We start from the raw sequence: 24,628 nt of genomic DNA on the forward strand, positions 1-24,628 counted from the left end.
ATAAAAAAAATTGTGTACATCATAAACTATAATTGAATTATATTAATATGTTTGTTGTAGGGAATGAATCGGTGAAAATTATATCATATTATTTAAATTTTCACGTGAAAGTGGCTTCAACTAATCTTTTAGGTTCGTTTCGGTTCCGTTCAGATCCGCAAAAAAAAAAAATGAAATTTTCCCATCACTATCCCAAATTTAAATACAAAATACCCTGCAGTTAATAGTATATATTTATTTCATAAAATTTTAATATTTTCCTATTTGGCCGAAGATGTATAGAGTTATTATTGTATTGTGAGCAGTCTGTTTAATACGATAATAAACAACCATCTACTCTCGCCGTTTTGCTCCACATTCTGGTCGGCAAACTATGAAAATAAAAGTCACTTCAGAGTTGTGTTAACAGTGTGTGTTACACGCACACGGGCGTTGTAGCTGCTGATGACCTCAGCGAATCGCATATATGATGTCACACCGAAAACGGCATGTGGACCTTCAACCAATAAAACGTCCAACACGTTGGGCGACGATGGTGTATGTTCCGTACGTGCCGATATTGCTGCCCAAGGTGCGGAGGAATAGATTCAAAATATTCTGGACCACCCCCAAGTGGTGGTCACTCGCAGGAAGTGACCTTCGGCGCGTATGACCCATGTCTGTTGCGTGTTGTATCGTATGGAGTTATTTTTACTTCACTATCATTAATCGGTTTCACTGGCAACGATCGAACCAGAGAATGAAGTCAGCCTAATCCGTTCCTAGTTGAACCTTCGGTGGAAGTTCTCAAGTGGATACAAGCCGGCTGCTTTTTAATCATTACAATCCATCAAATAACTCTAATGCGTAGTGCTAAACTCAGTAAAAAAAAGGAATGAAAATGGATCTTCTTGTCTGGTGATCTTCACCTAGTTTCTCATCATCGAGGGCAAGTAGGGGATCAGTCGCATCAAAATCAATTTCAAGTAGTTCCACTCCAAAGCGCACAAGAGTCACGACATACATGCTCAGCCGCGCCTTTTCGGACGCCAGAAAGCCCTCCCTTAGTTGTATCACATTCGTGGATCGTATGCCTCGGGTAACTCGTGACATCTTCACCCTGTCCTTCACAGACAATTGACACATCGGGACCGAAAATGAATTCTAACAAATTTAACTTCCCGAAGGGGCATATACATTCGGCACGCAACGAGTTGTAAGCGAGCACACCAAGAGGAGCTCTCCCGGTTGAAAGTGAGGTTAACTTCCACAGAGTGATGACGTACGGTTATTAATAGAAGCAATAAGTCAGTGTGTCAGTGACACGCCGCTACCCTTCCACCATATTATGCGCTACCCGTAAATCCATTACTCGCGTGCACTGCTGCGACTGTTGCCACTGGCACACTTTGGCCTGTTCCAAATTTATTATACGTGCAAGTGTGCAATGGGCGAGTGCACTAGAGCGGGTCACCTTCTCGCATATGGAGGGGGCGCGTAAGGGAACAAACCTATATGCAACGGAATCTCCGCACCGGCGTTGCATTGTACAGTGTGCGAATGGGACCAAATGGGGAGCAAGGGAAACAATTGTATCAGCTTCACACAACTGCTGGTGCCACCGATGTAAAAGCAAAAGATTCAAAATGTGGAACAGTTTGTAGATTGGTTTGTGCAACGGTTTCTTGCACTAATAGACATTTGCACCTACTCACGCAACACATTCGCACTGGAATGTTGATGTGAAGCGTGATCAGTGAGAGCTGTGTCGATTGTGATCGGAACTTAGTCAACTTCATAGAACTCAGAATGACGTCTTTGGATGACTTTCTCCATCAGCATCCATCACCACTGTGGCGATATTCTTGGTAATTTGTAAAACACGCAACTTTGCCCTATAAATCACATCAAGATCGGTGGCAAATGGTACCATACCAACTGGTCACTCATAATTACATCATCAACCGTTTCGGTTCCATTTGGCTGCACGATGATCTCATACCGGAGAGACACACATATAGGGCCTGGTGAATGTGCAAAGGTGCAGAGAAATTGTGGTTTGGAAAAATGCTTATTTTTTCTTTGGCGGATGTTCGAACATCAGGCTTAACTATCACATGAAATGGTAATAAAAGTTGTCCATTAAATAGCCATGATACTGAAACACACTTATCTAAACCAAGCACCACTCCACCATCAGCTTCCCAATGGTGATGTGTGCACAATATTTACTCGATCGTGCTTGGACTGCCGCTCCGGTATCCCCAATTACGAGCTCCATTAAATCAAAACACGACAGAGCTTTACACTAATTCCATTACCACCGTAAATGGTAGGAGAGTCAATATTGCAGCATCGAATTAGTACAAGCTGACACATTCCGAGCTTTTTCATGCCAGCGTCATTTCCGTGCTCCAGTGGATCATCGATCGCTTCGCAAATTGAGTTTGCATCTTCACTTCAAACGATTCAATCGCGACGGCACGGTGTTGCAAGGAAATGAAAGCCACCACCGTGTCAACCCGGTGGCTTACAAAGTGACATTCACCACCTTGTTCCGGTAGAAAATTAGATTCCCTGCCTTCTTGAAGCCTATCTGAATATTGGTTGCTTCTTCCGTCAAACGTTTGGCAAACGCTGTAACTGATATCTTGGGATGTAATCGTAGAGCTGTGGGCTTTCAAAATTATGGGGAAAGGGAATTAAATTCAACTACGGGCTGGAGTCAGTCAGCGCACTTCCGTGATTGGGATAGATTGTTCATACACACCGTTGTCACCGTGTTGTGTAAACCCTGTGATGGATGAGAATGCTTTGGTAAACAATGCGAAATTGATGTGACTGTTTGGTGCCAACTACAAGCAGAATGTTAACCTCATCAAGCGTACAACATTAACTGACTTTGGGGTCAACCTCTGATGACTCCAACCAGAGTTTCTGTATGTATTTTGATGTTTTAAGAATTAAACTCTGGTAAGTTTACAAGCAAACTAACAGACCAAACTAGTCTTTGAATAGAAATGTTGACAGTTAGCAATTTTACTGCTCGCTGAATATTCATGAGCTTCTGAACCATGGGGATTCCACAATTTTCAAACATTTCTGAATCTCTGGAGAGTCATAATTTTATGTAACTTTATTTGATCAGCGTCGGCAATAAAACTATGTGTCCATATTGCAAAGAGAAATTTGTCTGTAATGTTCTATTAGTAGCAATGGTGTTTAATTTATAATTTGTGATAGCTCCAAAAAAGTAAATTCTGTTGAATTAGTCTATTCCAATCGAAGGAATTATTTGATTTAGCATGAGTCTTCATACTAGAAATTCAGAGCAATTCATTAAAGACTAGAAGATTCAATTAGACTTATGAATCTAAACCAAAGACACCCAATACTAATACAAATATATCACCGTACTGCAAACGTTCGTCTGTTTGTTTTGTAATTCAATATCAAGATAGTCAAAATATCCCTTCCAGTAAGACTGTTTGTCAATCTTAAATAGAACCTCCCTCAGGCTAACACTAATCCCGTTTTCTGACCTAGATAAATATGCTTTAAACGCTTAGTAGAGTCTACAAACCAAAGAGAATCGAACGGTTGACCGTCTGTATTTTCAAGCTTCAGTTGTTAAAAAGTCCGCTTGTAGCAAACGGAAATACGTTCCCATCTATCATGCCGTTCGATTCATCTTTTACTTTAACACGTCGAATTGTGTTTTCTCTAATGAAAGACGGCGATGACGTGCCGGCAGATCCTTGCTTCATTTCGCTACGCCTAGCGGAGCGCGGTGAGAATGTGTCCCTCTCGTTTGACGCCCAGATTATTAGCAGCTCGCGCTATCCCGTGCACGCGCGCATGGTGTGTGTTTGATGTGTAGGGTGATAATTATGCATGCAGCCGCAAGAAGAACGGGAAAAGACCTAAAGCATTTACGGACTACAGAAAACTTGGTAATGCGTGTGTGTGCGTGATAAAGTGTCAAGAAAAATGTTACTCACAGTGTAAGAGAAATCGAATGAGAACGATAAGGACAGGACAGGGGTAAAGAATTTCATAATTTATGACACACGAGGTTCAGTGATGCATACTTATAAGCACGGTGTGTGCAGGAACCAAACGGAGGACGACGACGGCAAGCATTTTTGTGGCAAGAAACGAATCCGCAGCGGTAGAGATGAATGTGCTAGGAATTTATGCTACACCCCTTTTGTGACGTTGCTGTAGAGAAACAACCGACATAACTCCTACGCTTCGGCAATCATCTTCCTTGCCCAGTGAATGTATAGCCTGTGCGGGGAAAAGATATGATTGCCTCCTTGCTGAACGCTCGAGCAGCTTGGGGGACATAAATTTATAGCATAATGAGCTAACAAAGCGCATTCAAATGGCTCTCAACCATCCGGGTGTCGATTATCGTTACCCGAGATTGTTGATGTCCGCGTACCATCCTGTGCTGCTTTACCCGTCCGCAAGCAAAAACAAACCCACTAGTGCTGTTGAGTGGTTGTCATCCATCCACTGGGGTTTGCAGCGCAAGTGGCTATCCCATCGAACAGGTGGCTCTTGTCGGAACAGTGGCAGAAGGATGTCACATCCAGTGTGGTGTAGAATTTTTTAATGAACTTCTACCGAACCACAGAACTGTCACCACCATAAGACAGCACACGCTGCCCGGAATGTTTAATGAAACCCTCTAATGGTATGCAACATAAATGTTATTCTTCTCGATGACTACGAGACGACGATATGACTTTTTGTGTTCTCAGACATGCAAAACATCCGCCCTCTGCCGTGGTCGTCGTCGTCATCGTCGTAGTCGTCATTACGGCTTCAACAGCCGTCTTCTTAAGCATGATCCAAACGAGGAGTAGCAAATGATGCCATCAGAATTAAAAAAAAAACTCCCTCCCATCTTGTGCACTACCGTTGCCCGATTGGATCACGTCACATTGCTGACTTTTAACCGGGATGGATGACTGATGAGCGAAAGAATGGCTGTCGATTTATATCAGGGATATGGTATCGGGATGAAATACCAGCCGGAGCACGAACGATCGCATGTGCCAGCAAGCAGCATTAATAAATAGAAAAATGTGTCGCTTAGTGCATTCGGATTGCTATTTATTCAATGAAGCCAAGACGATTATTAGATAGATTATTAGATTATGTAAAGTTACTATAACTTTTTGTAATTATTGCAGGGTTTTACAATAGATAGGATACGAAGAGCACAGCTTAATGAATCGCACAAACGAATAAGATAAAAGAAAGGATTGATAGTGAAACACAAAAGGATTTACTGAATCGCATGAACCTGGACACGGAATTGTGTGCACAGAGTTTAGTGAATGGAATACCGGCCATCGGTTTACATATCGGTGGTTTCGAGAGTTGAGATTGAAGATAACATTTTTGAGGATTAAGTTAGTTAGGATTAACTTTGTAAAAGTAATGTCTCCTGTCCGGACTCGATGTTTGCTTTATGGATTAAAATCTTCAGAACATAAAAGAATGCCGGCACAGTGCATTTTCTTTCATAAAACTGTTTTATGAAGTATTGACTAACCGTATTTAGCAAAATTAAGTTCCTAGCGCCAGGCAAACACTTGAGACATAAGACAATTTTTACAGCCTGATTTAAGATCCACAACACATAGCACTAATGACCCTATAATTACATATAGTTTTTAATTCTCCTATTCTGAATCTTAATTCTGTTTTCCGTTGCTTGAATTCATCTGTTCGATTTGGCATTCATCACTTAATTGTTTACGCGATTCCATATTTAGTTTTTGCGATTCAGTAAAGTATTTTTGTTTTTCATTAACAATCTTCTCGTTTATCTTATTCGTTTGTGCGGTTCTGTAAATCGGACTAGCGATATCCTATTTATTGTAAAACCCTGTATTGTAGACGAAATAATATCTACTGTTGTGTGTGATAATATTAATCGAAAACCACTTCATAAAAATTACTTATATTTTTATTAAAATCATTTAATTATTATTTATTTTTTGCAACACAAAGTATTGAGGTACGGTCTAAATTAATTCATCATCCAATACGTAGTCTCCAAATTGACCGTTTAAAATGATCCTCCTCAAATAGGCGCACTACTTTCAAACTTTCCGACCAATCAACCCCAATTAACGACGTTTGATTGAAATCAGCGAGATATGACCGACAGTGAAACCTTTCGCAACAAACCCCAAACAACCAATGATGGTCCACAGTGCGACTCACCTGCAGTACGTTTCGGCACACATCACAAACTGCAACGATGGACACACAGAGGAAAAATAGCCTGTCTGCTTCTTCACTTACACCGCAAACAATTCCCACACCAGCGTTTTGTTGGGGTGTGGTCGACATCTAAAACTTTCTTGAGGCTTGCTGAGCGGCACATACACGCACGTCGTTCATTCGTAGCGGTAACAATATATTATTTGCCCGCAAATGAAAACCCGACTACGAAAACTCCCCCAGAGGTCGATGTGGGGTCTCGCGTTTGACACAATTTTTCATTTATATTCATATGTAAGTTTATTTCGCTTCTTCGCTCGGCTATCGGCTGGGGTGGGCTAGGGTAAAAGCGTTCTATGTTGCGACGACATTTGTTCTTCTTTTTATTAGCGTTTAAACTTTGCCTACACATGACAGTTTTGCAACCTACTCCGTACTCCAAACGACACCCCTTCCCATCATTCTCCCGCCTCTGATCACCTTCACCAGGATGGAAGCAGGCCGGCAAATGGTGCAATGATGATCTTCGGCTTCGAGGCCAGAACCGTATGACACCATCATCAGCAGCATCATCAACATCATCCGTGGCAACGCAGCAGTGTGTCTTCGAGAAGGCAGCAGCAGCACCAGTATGACATCATGCGATAGAGCATTTGTGCTCACTGTCGAATTTTGTGTTTGTGTGCACACACACGCGTGAAACGGTTCTTCTGCACCGTTGGGACAGACAAACTAAGACCGCAAAGAAAATACCATTTCTTTCGTTCGAGCAGCAGAAACGCGTTTGATTATTTTATAGCAATTGCGCTTCTGTGTTCGCGAGATGTTGAAGGGAGGGGGAATAACGCAGACCTTCCCCCGTGCTCGTTCGTATTCCGGTCGAGTCCGTAATTGAATTTGATTCAGCAAATCGAAAGTTCGCCTACCATTCGTAACCGTCAATTGCTACCGAAAGACGGTCCTGAATGAAATACAGTATAACGCTTTCCGGGTGGTGATGGCAAATTACTTTACTGGCTACAATATATTATATATTTTGTCTCAACGACAAAATTCCTTACTTCATATAAATGCAGCTGAAACAAAACAAAACTCTTGTGAAGACATCTAGAACAAAATTAAGGCACTTTATGAGTTAGACCGTGGAATTGAGGACTTGGACTCAGACTCGGGACATTCTCGGACATGGAATTGGACTTGTTGCTAAGTCGCTTGGTCTAACACACCAAAGACTGTGAACCGAAGCTCAAATGGATCAGAGGTGATGCCTGGAGCAAAATAATAGAGCAATATCAGATTAAGGGGAGATTCATATATTTCTCTTCCAAACATTTTGCATCTGATGCTCCCAAAGATGTTTGGTGTAGAAGGACAATATAGGAGCCGCTACAATGACGAGCTCTAAGAGCTGTATTACTAACTCACTGCTGTACAGTGAATTAGATTCATGGGAGATGGACCTATGAACTCGGGGGTTATAAACTCGCGGCTTACAAGCTGCCACAGAATCTGGGCTCTAGAAATTAAATGCTCTCGATCAAAAAATACGTTGTTTGCACTTAATATACGCTGATAGCAAAAAATCAAGTGTCGCCAGTCAGACCTGAATAGTAAAACCCTATAATTAAATAACTAAGTAGATATATCTCTGATATACAACTAGATATAAGAACAGATACAACACCCCAATACAAAAGAACATTTATAACAGTTGTTAATTCTGGTTGTGGTACTATAACGTCGAAGGTTTTGGTCTACCATTTCTGACTTCCTGATTGGTTGCTATCAGTAAGAGAATTATCAGTTCTGCTGACAACATTATTAATAACAATATTAATAATTTCCAATTAATCTTACATCTTTTCAGGTGAATTACAGTCAACTTTATCAGTGCTCGAAACGTCGAAGCATGGCAATAGACCAATAGTGTGTCACATTCAACAAACCGCCCAGCTCAAAGCAGACTTGTTACCGATTGATGCGACCCGATTGAATTGGCGGAGGTCTCCAGGCCCGGCGGACGGAGCAACTTCATCAATCCCCTTTTCCATTATATGCAGCGGGATTGTTCGATACCACAATACGACCAGCTGTCAGGGCACTGTTCCCTGCGTTGCCTCGGCACGCGAAGGGACATGATGTTGATTGTGGGTCTTTGAGCGGCTGCCAATCCACACTAATAACCCACTATACATTGAACGCTTCTCCCTTGGGGTTGCGAACCGAGGCTCTCGATGCCGAGTGGAGCTAACAACAAAAAATGCACTTGCACACACACACACATACACACAGAACCAGAAGGCTCGTGGGCTCGAGTGGGCATTGAATGTCGTACGTACCTCAATACCACTTCGTAGACACACAATCATTGCTCCCTCGGCGGAGTGCGGGGAATGTGAGTGCTTTTAACGGTTGCTGATTGAAATGGCCACGGAACAATAGGCTTACCCTCTGGTCTTGCCAGCATACCGAGCGGTATACCGATCGACCACACACCAGTGTCTGACAAAATGAAGTACGTGGTTTATGCTCGGGTGCACTCTGGCGCAGCCGGCACACACAAAGCTCGTGGAAGGTGCTGTTTGATGCACTTCACGGAATTGTTTTTAAAGTGAGCATTACTTTTAGGCGTGATTTAATGGCAAAAAATGGCGAATAGTTCGAGCGTTCGCTGATCATTAAAGAGAAAACAACAGAACATTTTTATCGAATTAATTTCCATTTTAAACTCGTAAGGAGGGAGCTTCGCTTTACGGCTAACGGCTTCGTTTTACGGAAGAAGAAACACACCGATTAAAATAAAACGTGCATTGTTTCGGTAAGTGTTCTAACCAATTCGGGATTATTGTACTGTTGCGTGGTTAATGTAGCATTTAATCCTAACCTTAGGCATTCTTCAGAGAGTACATGGTCATTACATTTTTTGAAGACATTTTCTTCTTAAAGTGACTCCATACGTTTGAAAATGAAAGTATAACAGTAAGTTTAATACAGTGGTACCTCGACATACGTGCTTAATTTGTTCCGAACCCTTGCTAATTGCTGGGCGGCCTAATGGTGGATTGGTGGTGGAAGAAGAGAGAACCTTATCTAAAAAAAACCCTTAATATTAGCAACAAGTTCCAGATCCCCAAATAAAATCTTTCGTAGTGACATAGATGACGCAAGTTCTCTCTTATTTTTAATAAAATATATTGAATCTGATTATAAATATATAATTCAGAAATAAATGAATATCGTCTCGGTTCGGTGGCTCATATTAGAGAGATTTTTATACTTTGTTCATTTGGTTTACTATACTTTGTTCACAAGGCTTTCTAATTCTTCCGCTTTACAGTGATAAGCCTGAGTGTAAAAACATTACAAAACAAGGAAATGAAGTGCTTACAGTAGCAGATGCTCGTCACTGGTTTTTGCTTCCTTTGTCACGCGTTTTCCATTTTCGGTGGCAAATCGTTTTAAAAAGCAGTCTAAGGCGGTTCTCAACTCAACTCCTCAATGGTCAAATCCTCAAAATAAATGTAATCCCGGTGTTGACAAGCTAACGCATTTTTACGCGTACAATTCGGAGGTCGGATTACTCTTATCGCGAATTTGTCTCGTATCTCAAAGCGAAATATCGCTCGCTTGGCGGCTCGTATCGCAAACAAAACCACATCACTGTTTCCCGTCAAGAAACTTTTCATTGAGAGAGGTTTGTTTTTCGTGTTTCAAATAATGCTAACTCCCCGTTTTAGAACCTTGTATCTTTTACTCACTAATTCTAATCCGAAAGCTCCCCCCCGAAAAGACACCCCTTGACGACATGCGTGTGTGTTTGTGTCTTGGTGGCGGCAGCACCACACTGTGTGACAGAGGCCCGCGAAAGGTGCGGCCGCTAAGCTGGTGAGCACACGCGCGTTTTTACCCTTGTCTGCGTGTGATGGGTCACGCGTTCGCGCGACGCTACGCTAGTGCTGCCGCCGCCCAACATTGTCACACGATCACCAACAAACCGCGATCGTAATACCTCCATGCCCTACACCTGCTTTCCCCCTAGTGCTGTGGCCGATTCCGAAACGGCAAATTCCGATCTGCGTGCCAATGTGATTAGCTCCCCCATCTCTCCACCTGGTCAATGGACCAGGAGTTTTAAAGCCCCTACATTAGCAGGGGCCAGCAGCACACAACCACACACAAACACCAAAATAGTCAAACACGTTCGTTGGGCGATCGACAACAAGTTGTCAAAGCCGCTCGAGCGAACTCGCTGACTCAAACATCTGGCGCGCCCGTGTATCGGTACATACGTTGGAGAGGAGATGGCGTTAGCGTGACTGACCGTGAGATTCATTGGTGAGGCAGAATTTAAAACAAAACGAAACAAACTGCAAACATTATGTCATCTTTTATTTTATTTCAGTGCACGACGTCAGGTTGCGTAGTCGCGTTGGCTGGATGTGGTATTCTGAAAGGCAGCACAGCGATATATGTCCTTCCTAACCACAATTTCAAAACATGAATGCGCTGCTCTGAACAGAGGCGAAGTTTATAAACAATATCTGAATATGTAGGTCACCTTACCAAAAAGGTTCTAGCAAATCAGAAAATATATTTGTAGACGAAGATTTTCTGGAAGAAAGCATGTGCTCTGGAAGTTGGAATTCGAATGAAAGGATTGATTGGAAGAGATATGTGAGATACGTAATACTTGGTTGTTAGAATGACCACTCCTACAGATCCATACCAATCTCGTCAGATACCTTTGAAACTGTAGCACTAAATTGGAGATGTCTGAGGCTCCATTTTGGGAGATCCACACCAGCATTTTAATCTCTTCTCTGTCCACTTATGTGTCCACATGTTGGACAACAGAGTAACAACTTTGTCCGAAATTTACTATCACGAACACATTTATAACCTTGTTGGGATATTGTTCCAGCTTGAAGCCTTCGTGCAAGTGTTTCTTAGTGTAGACAATTTACCTATCATGCTACCTTTCTTCGAACGCATTTTCTTCGTCTCTATAGCACACACGTGTCATATAGCACGTTGAGAGGGCGGACCCGAACCACACCCTAATGTTGCTCTGTCTGTGGCATTTCACCAGTGATGGTGAAAAGGGGTTCCACACTAGAACAATGGGGGTCGTCTATGTACCTGCCGGAACCCGAAACATTGAACCTCAACTAACGGGAGGCGATAAAAACGCCACAAAAGAAGACAAACAGCGTTGCAACATTACAAGAAACATTATGAGCACGGTACACCTGTAGATCTTCCTGCTGTGTTTGATAATTGCAGGTGAATAACCTCTACCACCAATACACGCAGACCACCAATGACTTCCCGTCCTAATGTGCGTCGTCAGGTGCGTTTAGAGGTTTTATTCTTTCTTTCCTTCTTGTGGTTTACTTGCCGTTCCTACCGGCAAGAGTCGAAAATTGGAATCTTCATTATGGGTAGAGTTTTAGGGTATTTAAGGGCCAATTAGCATCATGCATGTCCCGGGGACCGGTAATCGACAGGAGTTCCAACAAACACCCATCATATACCGCAACGGGAACGGTGTGTTCCGACAAAAGTTCCGAAAAAAAAACCAACAGGGAGTCTATTTCTGTAAAAGCCACTACTACTACACCTGTACCTAAAGACACTCTCCCAAACATGGCCACCCCGATGCCGCTAACTAACCGGAACTTATGACCCATAATCAAACGGGGTTGGGACTTATTTGGGCGCACCATCTCAAGCAAACGTGTATGCCGGTGTCTGTCAGACGATGGACGCCAATGCCGACGAGACGCGCCGTCGTCTGGAGTGAAACTCTACGCAACAATCATCTGGCGCCACATGACAAATACATCCTTTCCCGTTGGAAGCCTATGGCGCACTTGCCAGTGGCAGTGTGTCTCGATGTCCCGCAACAAAAGTGGAAATTCAACGCACCACCCGGTGGAGTTCTTGGGTTTCAACTGGTAGGAGAACTTTTTTTCCCAGCGATGGCAGACAGTAGGGTGAAATGGGTTTGCGGGAAAATTATAGTGCACCGTACTGAGTTCCTGACGTCACCCCAAGCGCCAAGTGGGGACGCTTTTATTCGATTACGAAATTAGCTAATAATGGACATTGGTTGGGTGTGCATAAAGTTGGAAGTAGTGAAAGTGAAAATTATTAATTTATTTTAAAATTGCAATTTTGCCATTATGTTAGTTGGGAACCTTCTAAGTTGAAAGTCTATTTCTACTCACTGTAATGATTATTTTATTTATTTGTTCAACAAAAGTAACAAACCTCTCGTTACTGCAGCAAGCAGCTGACGCTAGGTCTGCCGTAAGAGTTTTCCTTGACTCTCGGCTTATTTGCTAAACTGCTCCCGTACTCTGAAACGCGACACGCTGCAGTTGTTTTCGAAAACAAAAGGAATAAACACATTTCCATTCGTTTTCGTCTTATTTTAGCCTGCCTGGGGCCTGGTGCTGGCGTCGTGTTCTCGCTTTGGAAAGTGCCCGGTTAAGGCACTAACCGACATAAATTTCACACTTTACATTGCCAACCAGGAACCATATCCATGCGGGAAATCGTATCTTCCGTACGTTTGCTTCACCAGACACCAGAGACACGCCACCACCGGCACCCACCGGCATTTGGGAACACATCGAAACCTTTTTAGGTAAATAGCTGCCGTACCGGGGACGGACCGGATGTGCGGAAGTGTAACGGAAAGTTTATCTTCCCAAGTGGCCCCAGACGGAAGGTCTTAGCATGCGGACAGTTTAGAGCATCTTCCCGGGGATGTCTTGCCACCTTCAAGACACCATACTTCTTTCGAAATTCTAGCACGGTGCCGCGTCCCAAGGGCACCGATGTGGCGTGCTATGCTTCATTTTCATGATATCCGTTTACATGTATTGCACATACAACCGCTTCGAAGCGCGTGAACGTTTGTGCCCTTAAATGTTTGGGTGTGTACCTAGACAACGCTGATCGAGAGGAAACATTTTAACACAAAATGATCATCCTTTAGCAGCTTTAACGCCACTCGATAGCGAAACGTCAGGCGGCTTGTTAATAACCTTTACTTTTTGTTTCCCACGTCCAACGTAGTTATTATTTCCGGTTTCCGGTGCATCACACTGCGGTGCACTTGCAGCTGAGAGAGATAGAAGAGAATCTTATTTTAATGAGAACCTTTTACGTTTCGTTTTTCGACTTCTCATACCCGTATTATGTTCAACGTAAACAACATCGTACGATTAGACCACAAAAGTAACACACACTCCGGAAAAAACAATCTTCGAAGCACTACGTGTAATATTGTAAAGCAGTGCATAACTGCCCCGTTGGTGATGCGCCTGTTGGCCCCATTCTTTGTGATCATTTCCAACGGCAAGAATTCAAACGGTGCTCCATCACGAACCGGTTGCCCCTACCCAAGAGCTCCACCTTCAACGTTCCACACCAACACAAATGTAACACTGCAACGGAGTAAAAACTTGCCAGGTACGACACACTCGCAAGGAAAATATATAAACTGTTAAGAAAGAAGTTCAAAACGTAACAAAGAATTAGTAGTAAAGAGGAGAGGGGAATCAAAAATACCCGCCGAAATGTCTTCCCACGAATGATCGTTGGAATGGTATTTGCACCACCCACACCAAAAAAAAAAAACCGCGAATTAAACGCGCTTGATCTTCTTACTCATCGGTGAGGAAGCCTATGCGCGTACACACCGCCGAGTAAATATGAAACCGATCAGATCTCACAAAAACAAAGTTATTCGAAAAGAGCTTTGTACACGCGAAATATAGCTTTTTGGTTTGAGGGATGTTTATTCTTTTTGATTTTTTACTTTTTGATCTATTTTGGCTCCTGTACTTCACTTCATTCAATTAATCAAAACAATTATTTGTTTTCCAACATAATAAACACTAATCCCTTTAACTGTTTGGAGAAGGAAATGTCTTCAAACTAATGTAAATTGTACACTAGATTAAGCTACCTTGGGCCGTTCTCCATGAATAAACAAAAATGAATAAATGATAAACATTCACTTAACTAAATCACGAAGCATACACTCAACGATGATTAATAGATAAAATAGTTAATCCAAGTAAGATCATAAAATTGCTCAAATACGGTTTCATATTTACACACCAACGGTCAGCATAAAATTGCCGGCTCACTGTTGCGCGGTCTCGGCTCACTGCGTTTGTTGTGTGTATTGTAACTATTTTTTTTCTTCCCTCCGCTATGGGACCCAACCAGTTTTTCGACTTTTCGGTCTTTCGAATTTCGTCAAGTTCTACCCACCCTGCCCCCTCCCTTCCTCCCCCAAAACATTACGTTCTCTCACCTTTACCACACGCCACCCCACCGTACACCCCCCCAACCCCTTGCTGAAAGAAGAAAGGGTGAAGTGGAACGTGTTCCACACACAAAATGGGCCTTTCTTTTTTGGATACACTTTTATTTACACTTTTGGGGTGTATGTGTGTGTGTATGATTGTGTGCGTGTGGTTGTAGTTGCTCTTAAGAAGAAGGGAAACAGATTGGTCCCGCTTGCTATGTTGCTTATGCTGTGTGGTTGTTGTTTACTGCACCTTATTTGATATTCCACTTTGCTTTATTGGTCTCTCCGCTTTATACCAGACATTCCCTCCCCCGGGTATCCCCGGTCCCTGCAGTCTTGCCTGGTTGGTCCCACTCCCCGCCTCAACCCAAACTACCCCTCCCCACCCTACCTTTAAATCCAACCCTCGGGAGGGCGTATGGAAGCAACCGTGACCCTTACCGGCTTCGGAAACAAAACTTTACATCATTCGAAAACGTTAAACGATGAAGTTAAAAGTTGAAACATAAACAGTCTTAACCAATACTCAACGCGAAGGAACGCGTGCCCACGGGGAAATCGTATATAAATGGCGGAATGAATAAGAATAAAAAGGACTGGTGCTTTAACTCACCTTTGATGGGTGAAGTTTTTTGGCGCACCGCTTTATATATCGGGTGGACGTGGACACGACGACACACACGTTGGTGGTAGGTTTTGGGTGACGCAGCCAACTGACCGTTTTGATGACGACGATGAGGTAAGCAGCAACAGATCCACACCACACCGCTGTTGTTCGTTTTGTTTTACTGGCCCCCGTCCGTTCTTGCACGTTCAACAGCTAAAGCTCACCCCTAGAACAGTGCATAATAATCACGAATGGGACAGTGTGTTTTTCTTCCGATATATTTTTCCCACTTTCGTGCCGGGGCTCGGTGTGTCGATTGCCCTTTGTGTGGCGTATTATTTTTCTCTTCTGAATCACACACTCGCCGTACACTGTATTATGCACGCAGCACACGGGATATAAGTAGGCTTTGGGAGGAAAATTGCACCATTCACAGGAGGAGTGTGCGAGAACGAGAACGCGACAAGACGGAACGAAAAGACACACACACGCGCTACGAACGAATTTTCACTTTTCCTTTGTAAACATGCACGTACGCATACACACAAACACACACACACACACGCTCGCTAGAGGGGAAAGAGAAAATAAATAAATTCAAACTTATATTATTCCGTTTCGGGATTTTTTTTTGCTGCTCACACGTACGCGCGAACTGGTTTTGATTTTTCATTCATACGGTAAGAAGAACTAAGCCCGTACACAACGAACGCACGGTTTTTTTTTTGTTGTATTAATTCCTGCCCGTACTTCCTCCCCCTTAGGGCTTATGTGTGCAGCACACGTACATTCGCTGTCCACCTATGGGGGGGCAGAAAGCGCAGCAACCTACAAACACACACACACACAAACGCGCGCGTGAGCTGGACTGTCCAGTTTTTCGAGGAAAAGGAAAGACAGAGAATCAACCCCGTCGGAGCAGAAGCCACGAACCTCTCCGCATAATACCCCACAACCAACCAACCACCCTCTTCCGTGTTTCCGTTCCTAAACACCACTGACACACACCGATGCGAAATGGCTTCTTCACTCCACGGTTTTCCACCTTTTTTTTCTTACTCTTGTTGCATGCACCCTCCGCGATTGCCCTTTTTTTCTGGGCTTTTATGTTTTATCAACGCACTGGTCACACGCTTGTCTGCGTTTGTGGCTTGCTGTTTTTTTTTATCGCTCTACGTGTACAAATAAAATCGTTTTGAATCCTAGTGCGATTTCGCGCAACCCACGAAAGCTCAAACAGCACGACCCGGGATATTTTATTAGTTTTTTTGTTGTTGCACCTACATAAAACACTATGCGGTATTTCAGCGCGACCACAGCGACGACACGACGCACACGTCCACTTTCATCGAGTTCCGCGAAGATAATAAATTCGGCCTAGCGCAACATGGATGTGACAGCGGCGAACCATTTCGGGTATTGAAATATTTCAGCGGCTGTCAAATGGCGTCGCGTCGTTTCGAACATGAATGTTCGATCGAGACATTTGATTGTGTGGGAAATTTAAATTAAACGTTCGATGTCCGATCACTACAGAGAAACTATTTCTGCATCCACTAGAAGGAAAATCAAGAATTCGTCATTATTCCAGATTATTTTGCTAACATTTTCTGCTAACATAGACAACACACCACGACGTTAAGAATAACTTTATACATCGATTCTCTCACAAATTTCCAAAATTAGGTCCAACTGATTTATTTGTTGCTAGGTGCTCAGTTAAAAAATAGCATTTGTAGACTGGTTTCCAGTTATGCAATGCAAATTACAATTAAACTAAAGGAGCAAATAATTTCGACATTATTTCGGCTAATTCAGACTAGAAATAAAAACCTTCTTAAAAATGCTAAAACCCAAAGGGGAAGAGTTATGTAACAAAAGAAAATGAAATGTACAAGTATCCTTAACCAAAGTTCTAACTAATTTTCTCAATACACTACCCAAAAATTTCCAATCCGTTAATTTATTCGTTCGATGGTCGAATTGGGCGAATTCAACTGCTCGAAGGGATTGTTCGAGCACTTGACAGCTCCTTGGAAGATTCTTTTGTTCGATCGTTCCTTGGGAATCGACGCGCAAGACGGAAGACATTTTCTTTTCAAGCCGTGTGAGTTTTCGGTGTGAAATAAAATCGTAAAATTTAAGCAACCATCATCGTTTCACTGACCCGTGTGTTGCGAATTCTTTTCCCCACCATTTCAGAAAACCAACGTTTGCAAGTGTTTGAGCTCACTCGCAGCACCGCAGTCTGTGACCTTCACGTGGAAGTAGTGCAATCTTTGCCGGCTAATTTTTCACCACTGTCGCCAAGAAGCCGTAACTAGGCAGCAAGAAAAAAAGATGGGTGTACAGATTGTCCCAATTGCCAACGGTGACCGTGAGTATTGGGGAAAGAAGTTTCGTGATGGGTTAGATCCTTTTGCGGGATAAGCTGTGAAATGGTGGAGTACCTGTACGTGTTCGTGTCTCTTCTCATATTAGAAACCACCTTCCCGAAACCGGGTCAAACTGCGGTCGTTCACTACACCGGAACTCTGGACGATGGTACGGTGTTCGATTCGTCGCGTACCCGCGGCAAGCCATTCAAGTTCTCGGTCGGCAAAGGTGAGGTGATCCGCGGCTGGGATGAAGGTGTCGCCCAGATGTCGGTCGGTCAGCGCGCCAAGCTGGTGTGCTCGCCGGACTACGCCTACGGTAGCCGTGGCCACCCGGGTGTCATTCCGCCGAACGCTCGGTTGACCTTCGACGTGGAGCTGCTGCGAGTAGAATAAGCAGCATCCTCCCGGGATGCTTGCGCACATACGTTTCACATGCAAATATTTACCAGATACACCGATGCATTGACCGATACCGAATGAAGTCAGATGACGACTCGTCTTGAAGTGTGGCAAACAATCGATGGAAGAGACGCAGCGAAAGAAAGTTGATAAGAACACATAGAAACACACCCCTATCATCTCTCTTTCCTTGCAAACAACACATTCTTATCGTCTCGTTCGTAGCAGTCAGTAGAGATTATCTCTTTAACATCCATCACAAAATACAGCAGCATTATGGTTAAACTTTAAAGCGAGCTACCTCCGTTCAATGTCGCGCTTAATAGTCTGTTTTATTGGAAACATTATTAAAAAAGCTCATCTTTAGTAGTTACGTTTTAACTTAACCTATTTTTCCAATTTTTAATTCCAAATTGCACCGAATTGCATTTACATATTGCACACCGGCTAAAGAAAAGGATCGTGAAATTGATTAGTAGAACGAATGGGAAAGAGGAAGTACCATATAGCTAGAAGGTGGTAGCGTAATACGTGGTACGAGAAGAATTGTTAAATCAAAAGCTAATAGCGGAAAGATAGATCGCTGGAAGAACCAATTCGCATATAATTAAGCTAATTGCAAATGTCCCATTATTACACATTCGTGGCTGATTGTGAACGATGATGATGATGATGATAAAAACGAACTTACTTTTCAAGCACTTGCCAACTTGTCTTCTCTACGAAAATTAGCGCTCAGGGCGGAAGTTTCCTATTTCTTCTTTGCTGTAGAAATACAATCATTCAGCACTGCACATGCAATATGCCGCAGAAGTCAGTTAGTTAATCTACCGGGTTGGGTGTTTTGGGTGTCCAGTTTGAAGCATTTATTCGTAACCATCATGGGTGCATCTCTCTTGATGGAGGTAATTGCATCGATGGGAATTTATCTCTGTTTGAGGAAAGATAGAGCATAGAGGATAGTTTAACCAGTTCAACCTCCCCATTTGACATACATATTAGCTATCGTACTGCCCGGAGTGCAAACAAGTTTGGTAATTCTAAAGAATATCTCTACACAATATTGGTCATGGTCGGAACAATGTGAAATTTACTGAAATTCAATAAACCATTAACTCTATACCAAATCAGAAGTAAAGCGTTGTGATTGTAATAAAATGTAATTAAATGATAATGCTAAGAGGGTAAGTATAGCAATTAACATTCCAAACCTGCTTTAACGATGCCTGAAATAATCTTTTTCACATACTATACATTTATAAACCATTACTCACGACCACTGTTGGGACGTGAGCCAAATAGCTACCTCTATCGCTGAGATCACCTCAGTCTGCTCAGTGCAGAAGATCAACTAGCGCGCCAAACGACAGAACTCGACCAGTCCGATGAGTAATGTTTCTCAAAAGTAATACCCTTTCCAAAATAATACCATACAAATGTTTTCACAAATGGGATTTGCGCCATAGGACCATTAACTGTTCATATTATTTTTGGAATTAAAGACAGCCTTTTATTATTGCAATAATACAAATCTTTAGCAAAAATCACCAACGTCGAAATAAATACAAAAACATAATTAACCCACCAAGGAATTCAAATACCATTTACCACTAATTGCGTTTACTTTCTGTACTTTCTAACCATTTGAAGTTAAACACCATTTCCTACTATTTCCTTTTCATCCCTAGTAGAAGAACAGCTCGGGGAAATTATTCTCGTAGATTGGTCGCTGTCCGGTTCCCACATGTTTGCCCGGTTCGATCATCGTCGCTCCACCTAATCCACCGTTGGCGGCGAGCAAGGAACCGGCCTGTACACTGCACGTGGCCGAGATTTGTCGTTCCGCCGACAGTGCGTTAAAGATTTCGTTCAGCTTGTTCTGGATAACGTCGTGCTTGGGTTCGGTTCGGCGAACCAAATCCTCAAAAGCAGTCTCGCGGAAGGTGCGCCCGATTGCCATCTGCTTTTCGCGTGCCTCCCGCTTGGAAGCTTCCGTCGGTTCGGCCAGCACGCGCTTCATCGATTCAAAGTTGTATTCGGACGCTAGCGCCCGTTTCTGCACGCCGGGAGAGCTGCTAACACTCTCGATGTCATTGTAGCTCGAATCGACCACACTGTTCCGGACGGCACCTAGGAGTAGAAGGAAAGCATATGGATGGAAGAACTCGACAAACATGAGATATCTACAATGGATACATACTGTGCGTGTCAACCCAGGAATGGCGATGAGCGGATATGTCTGTTTGATTGAGTGCGTACGGTGTGCCCGTCTGGACGCGGTTACTTTCCAGCCCGGCCTGCTGCAAACATTCGGCCACCGCAAGCTTGTCGATGAGTAGATGCGGTAGGTTGGTGTTTAGTGTGCTCGGTGCACTCTTATCGTTATCCATCAGGGGTGGCAGCAGATATGATGCTTCCTCCTTTCGGGCTTGGATCAGCTTCTCAACGTACTCGACCAGCGAACCGACACCGGTACAACGTCCGAGCAGGATCAGCAACGAAATGGCAATGCTGTGCAGATTGCAACGATGCTTCGGCGAAAGTTCCACCTCGGTTACGGCTACTTGCTGTAGGCTGTAGCCGTAGAAAAAAGGGGGAAAAAGAGAACGACGGTGCTAATTGAGTTACGTGTGGTTCAATTTATTTGATTCGAGAGCGAACGGAAGTCCTTCAAAGTGGAAGAAAAAAGGATAGGATGCACGGCCATAGGGAATGTAATTGGTAATCTATCGATTTTGTGGATATTTTAAGTGTAGCAAAAAAAGAGATACAAGGCAAATACGGACGAATGAAACAATATTTTTTGACAAACGTCCAGAACAATTGAAACAAAAAGCATCTGGCCGTTGCAATTGCGATAGCATTATTTTCGTATCAAACAGTATGAGATGGATAGAAGGACATTGCACTAATTCTCAGATGCAACAAAGAGAAAAGGCTAGCTTACCCTAGTAAAAACAGCAAAACCTCCTGCACCGTCTCACCGCACGCCATCTCCACGATTACCAGCGCGATCGTGTTGTACGAAGACTTCAGCACCTCCAGATGGTTCTCCTGCGACATGCTCTCGATGATGGCTTGCAGTATGTTCGAACCATACTTGTGCGTGAACAGAATGTCCGACCGTGATGGGCTTTCGATGGTAAGCGTCGGATAGTGGCTTACGCTGATCACGTTCAGCAGGTGTTGGTTTTGATGTCGATCGAGTAGCTGCTGGAAAATTTGCATCACTATGATGCGGATCGGTATGGAAGCGGCCCGAGCCATCTTGAGCAGTGGCTGCAGGAACGACACTGGGAACGCTTTTTCGAACGAAACCGTCCGATACTGGGTGCCGACCTTGAGCAAACTCTTCAGAAGGATGTTCTGTAGCAGCTGATCACCTTTGCTCTTGTTCGACGGATCCGGTACGGTGTTCATGATGAAGAGCATTATTTCGATTTTCTGATAATCGGGATGATGATTAGCGAACTCGCCAAGCGCGTTTATGAGCGCTTCCTGATACTGTGTTTCCTCTGGAGTGGATTCGTGCTGGGTGCTAACGCTCGTCTTCAAATGCATCAGCAGATTGTTGATAATGTCGAGCGCCGACGGACCTACACTTTCACCCGCTGCAATGGCAATAATCTTCGAAAGGACCACCGCTAACGATGTTCGCGTTTTCGGGGAAGAGGTTAAGTTTTGGTCCAGATGTGACATGAGTGTTTCGACGACCGTGTACGAGTACTGCGGTTGAATCGATATCATCACGATCCGGAACGTATCGATCGCAAACTTGTTCGGCACCCACAGCTTGTGATGATCGAGATGAGTTAGCAGTGGCTTTAGCACGGATTTAATATGCCCAAACGAGGCCCTGCTAACGAGCTCGCGCAGTACCGCCTCCGCTAGCAACGGTGGTGTCGAAGGAGTAGCTTCCGTATCGGGCGATTTCGATGGTCCCGATTGCATGTTAAACAGTAGCGATGGGACAATCTTTTCCATGTGCTGCTTTTCCCATATGTTCGCAACCAAATCATCGGATACGGTCTTCCGGATAACGCCCTGCAGGCCCTTTATTCCCGCCATCCGGATGCTGTCACGCAGCTCCATATCGTCATTGTTGCCGTAGCACATCGAGGAAAACTTCGAAATGAAAAAGTCATACCGACGATGGTAGGACGGTGTGTCTTCCTCAATGTTGGCGAACCGCACGAACGAATTGGTGGCCATTATCTGCAGCGTTGGGTTCGTGTCTTCCAGCAGCTTCTGCACCATGCGTAGAAACGATTCAACGAACAGATTCAGTATCTGAGCGTGACATGCCATCAGCAGCAAATCCATCGCTTCCATTGCGATCTCGACGAACTTGTAGCGTTTGCGATAGATGTCCTTTGAGGCACGCTGGTACAGATACTCGCCGATACGGTCCAGCTTCTCCGGGGAGCGCAACGAGTAGAAGGTGAGTTTTTCCATGTTCGATTTCACCAATCCATCTTCCGGATTGGCCGGAAAGATGTTATCCACCAGGCGCTTGTAGCGAGGCCGCAAGGCCGAACAGCAACCACAACAACCTGCAAAAAGTTTCACTATTAATTTTCTCATCACAAATCATCATTTGTGGGTGGGTATTTTCGGAAAGACTAATCCTAGAATATCATTAGCAAGCAAAGTTTACCTAGCATTTTCGATAGGTGTGTGTTGGAGTACTACTTCGTTCGTTGAAACACACAGAGAGTGAAAGAATAGGCCACGAAACTATTGCCCTTCTAGCGCTAGTTACACTACATATGTGGGGGAGCTAATTAGACCATTTTTATCAGGCAATTACCAGGGACACTTTCGTAAAGGTATACCACCGGACAAGATACGCAAAGAAGCAGAAAAAAAGCGATACAAATATGACGAACAATCGCGTTTGACAGATGATGTCATAGGGATTGTTTGGGTCAGCTGTTCCAGGAAATGAGGTTGGTTTCTTTTACAAGTAAATTTACATGTTGATAATTGTAGTTTATGCAATTTAATTTAAACCCTCAAAAAATTAGGTTGAAAAATGTAATTTTAATGCAGAGATGTCAAACCTTCATGACCGAATGGATTCGAGCAGTGTGCATTCGATGTTTTCGAGTAGCCTTCAAAATTCTGCTACAAACCGTTGAACCGTTGTGATTAGAATTGCAATCAGCAATCAATTTCCTTTCCAACGACCCTCAAGAATATATCAGAATATTCCCTCGAAATATTGGCTGAATGATTTTTCGACTAAATTCCTTGTTTAAATTGATGTGGGTCTCTCGGAATATAGTATCTTGCCTGGGCGTTGGTTCTAAACTAACGTGAAGATTTAATCTGCTTTGAATTGATCTCCTTTAGATGGATCTTCAACCTCTAAAGTCATGGCCTCTCAAAATGGTTAACTTTATTGGACTATATTTCCCCAGTTTTTGATAATCACTCTTGCGAACCTGGGAACGCTTTGGATAGGATATTTTACTCGCATTGAAGCGACTATACTAATACCAGTACGTAGTACCAGTCTATACTAATTATCCAGTTACGCAGTAAGGTGCAAGTTAAGCGTCTTAGTCATTGAAAATTAATGTATCTAATTCAATAAGATACAGAGGACACGAAGACACATGAAGTTAGAGTTTTATTAATTTATAACTTTTCCTTACTTGCTTAATGATTTTATTTTCAATTAGAGCATTGTAAATTTTACCTGGGAAATATTAAAATAATAATTAATAACGTAACTATAATAAACTTTACTTTTAAATGTTTCCCCTAAAAAAAATCAGGAAATCTATTTAGCGTTCAGTGGTAAACTGTGCGAAAGAGAAAGTTCCTAAAATAACGCTCACTTTAATTGCTCTCAATCGATAATCGTCAACCACCGAAACGTTCGCTAAACCTGAAAGCGCCTTTTCCATGTTCCGGAAGTAGTCAACCATGTTCCCGGCAGTCACGCGACTGTATTTGCCTTACAGAACGACTGCTTCCCACATACTCCCGTGTGGTTGTTTCGCCACCAATCCAGACTATTCTATTCCCTGCCCTAAACATTACGTTCTGCGTTATGTAATATGTGGTACGACAATTTTTAGCCAACCAAAATCACCCCACGAAGCGTAAACTTACAGCCTTCGGTGCATTTTTTCACGAACGAATCCAGAAATTCGGGCATTTCCAGTGGTTCGAAGCAGCATTTTATCATCGACATTCTCGCTGGCTGGTGTGGATCGTTACGTTGATTTATTAGAAGTATTTCTTTCAGGTGGTTTGTGTATAAATTTGCACAACACACTGTCGTAAGCGAAGTAAATTACAGATGAGCGGTTCGTTTGATGGTCATCTCGGTGGATTGTTATTTACATAAAATATTCACTACAGTATTTTACCCATCCATTTAACATTCCATCACAAAGAATCACTAATTCAATTAGCTCGTTTGCAGCTGATTCACTTGAGTCGTATTCAGAACGCTCCTTAACTGCTCACTGCTATCTATCGCTGTAGTTAGCTCATGTGATCACTACACACATTAGCATAGCCCACTGCACATGACGACCTTTTTTTGCAGAGATATTCATAAGAAAATGACTAAACGGGAGGGAATTAGCCCTATTATTACACAAACCGCATGAAAAATCACTTCTTTTCACTGTGCGAATACCAACCAAACAAGGTCAAACTTGTACGTCC

General features: G+C 43.2%; 3 protein-coding genes across 5 annotated transcripts in view; 1 reads left to right on the plus strand and 2 right to left on the minus strand.

Annotated features, from left to right (window-relative positions):
• The window catches only part of LOC128299138 (protein 4.1 homolog), a 44,275-nt gene extending 28,556 nt beyond the window's left edge, over positions 1-15,719 (minus strand). For all 3 annotated transcript variants that reach the window (XM_053035009.1, XM_053035008.1, XM_053035007.1), the window contains exon 1: positions 15,171-15,719. The gene's annotated coding sequence lies outside the window, so the exon portion shown is untranslated. The remainder of the gene's footprint in view (positions 1-15,170) is intronic.
• Positions 15,720-17,230: 1,511 nt separating this feature from the next.
• On the plus strand, positions 17,231-19,068 carry LOC128306384 (peptidyl-prolyl cis-trans isomerase Fkbp12). The gene is made up of 3 exons (XM_053043885.1): positions 17,231-17,271; positions 17,367-17,541; positions 17,646-19,068. The coding sequence occupies exons 2-3, from the start codon at positions 17,505-17,507 to the stop codon at positions 17,933-17,935; spliced, it is 327 nt and encodes a 108-aa protein (XP_052899845.1). The 5' UTR covers positions 17,231-17,271; positions 17,367-17,504; the 3' UTR covers positions 17,936-19,068.
• A 329-nt stretch (positions 19,069-19,397) lies between these two features.
• On the minus strand, positions 19,398-24,146 carry LOC128305982 (protein EFR3 homolog cmp44E). The gene is given in 5 exon segments (XM_053043641.1): positions 19,398-20,071; positions 20,112-20,515; positions 20,889-22,494; positions 23,602-23,604; positions 24,065-24,146. Coding segments are annotated over 5 exon segments (2,541 nt in total). The 3' UTR covers positions 19,398-19,625.
• Between the last annotated feature and the right edge of the window lie 482 nt (positions 24,147-24,628).

The sequence above is a fragment of the Anopheles moucheti genome, chromosome 2, assembly GCF_943734755.1.
Source record: "Anopheles moucheti chromosome 2, idAnoMoucSN_F20_07, whole genome shotgun sequence".
Taxonomy (NCBI): domain Eukaryota; kingdom Metazoa; phylum Arthropoda; class Insecta; order Diptera; family Culicidae; genus Anopheles; species Anopheles moucheti.

Bases quoted from the DNA above. Each gene is read 5' to 3' on its own strand.
- LOC128306384 (XM_053043885.1), top strand. From the start codon at position 17,505: ATGGGTGTACAGATTGTCCCAATTGCCAACGGTGACC. The intron at 17,542-17,645 runs GTGAGTATTGGG...TTCTCATATTAG, and splicing joins CCCAATTGCCAACGGTGACC to AAACCACCTTCCCGAAACCG.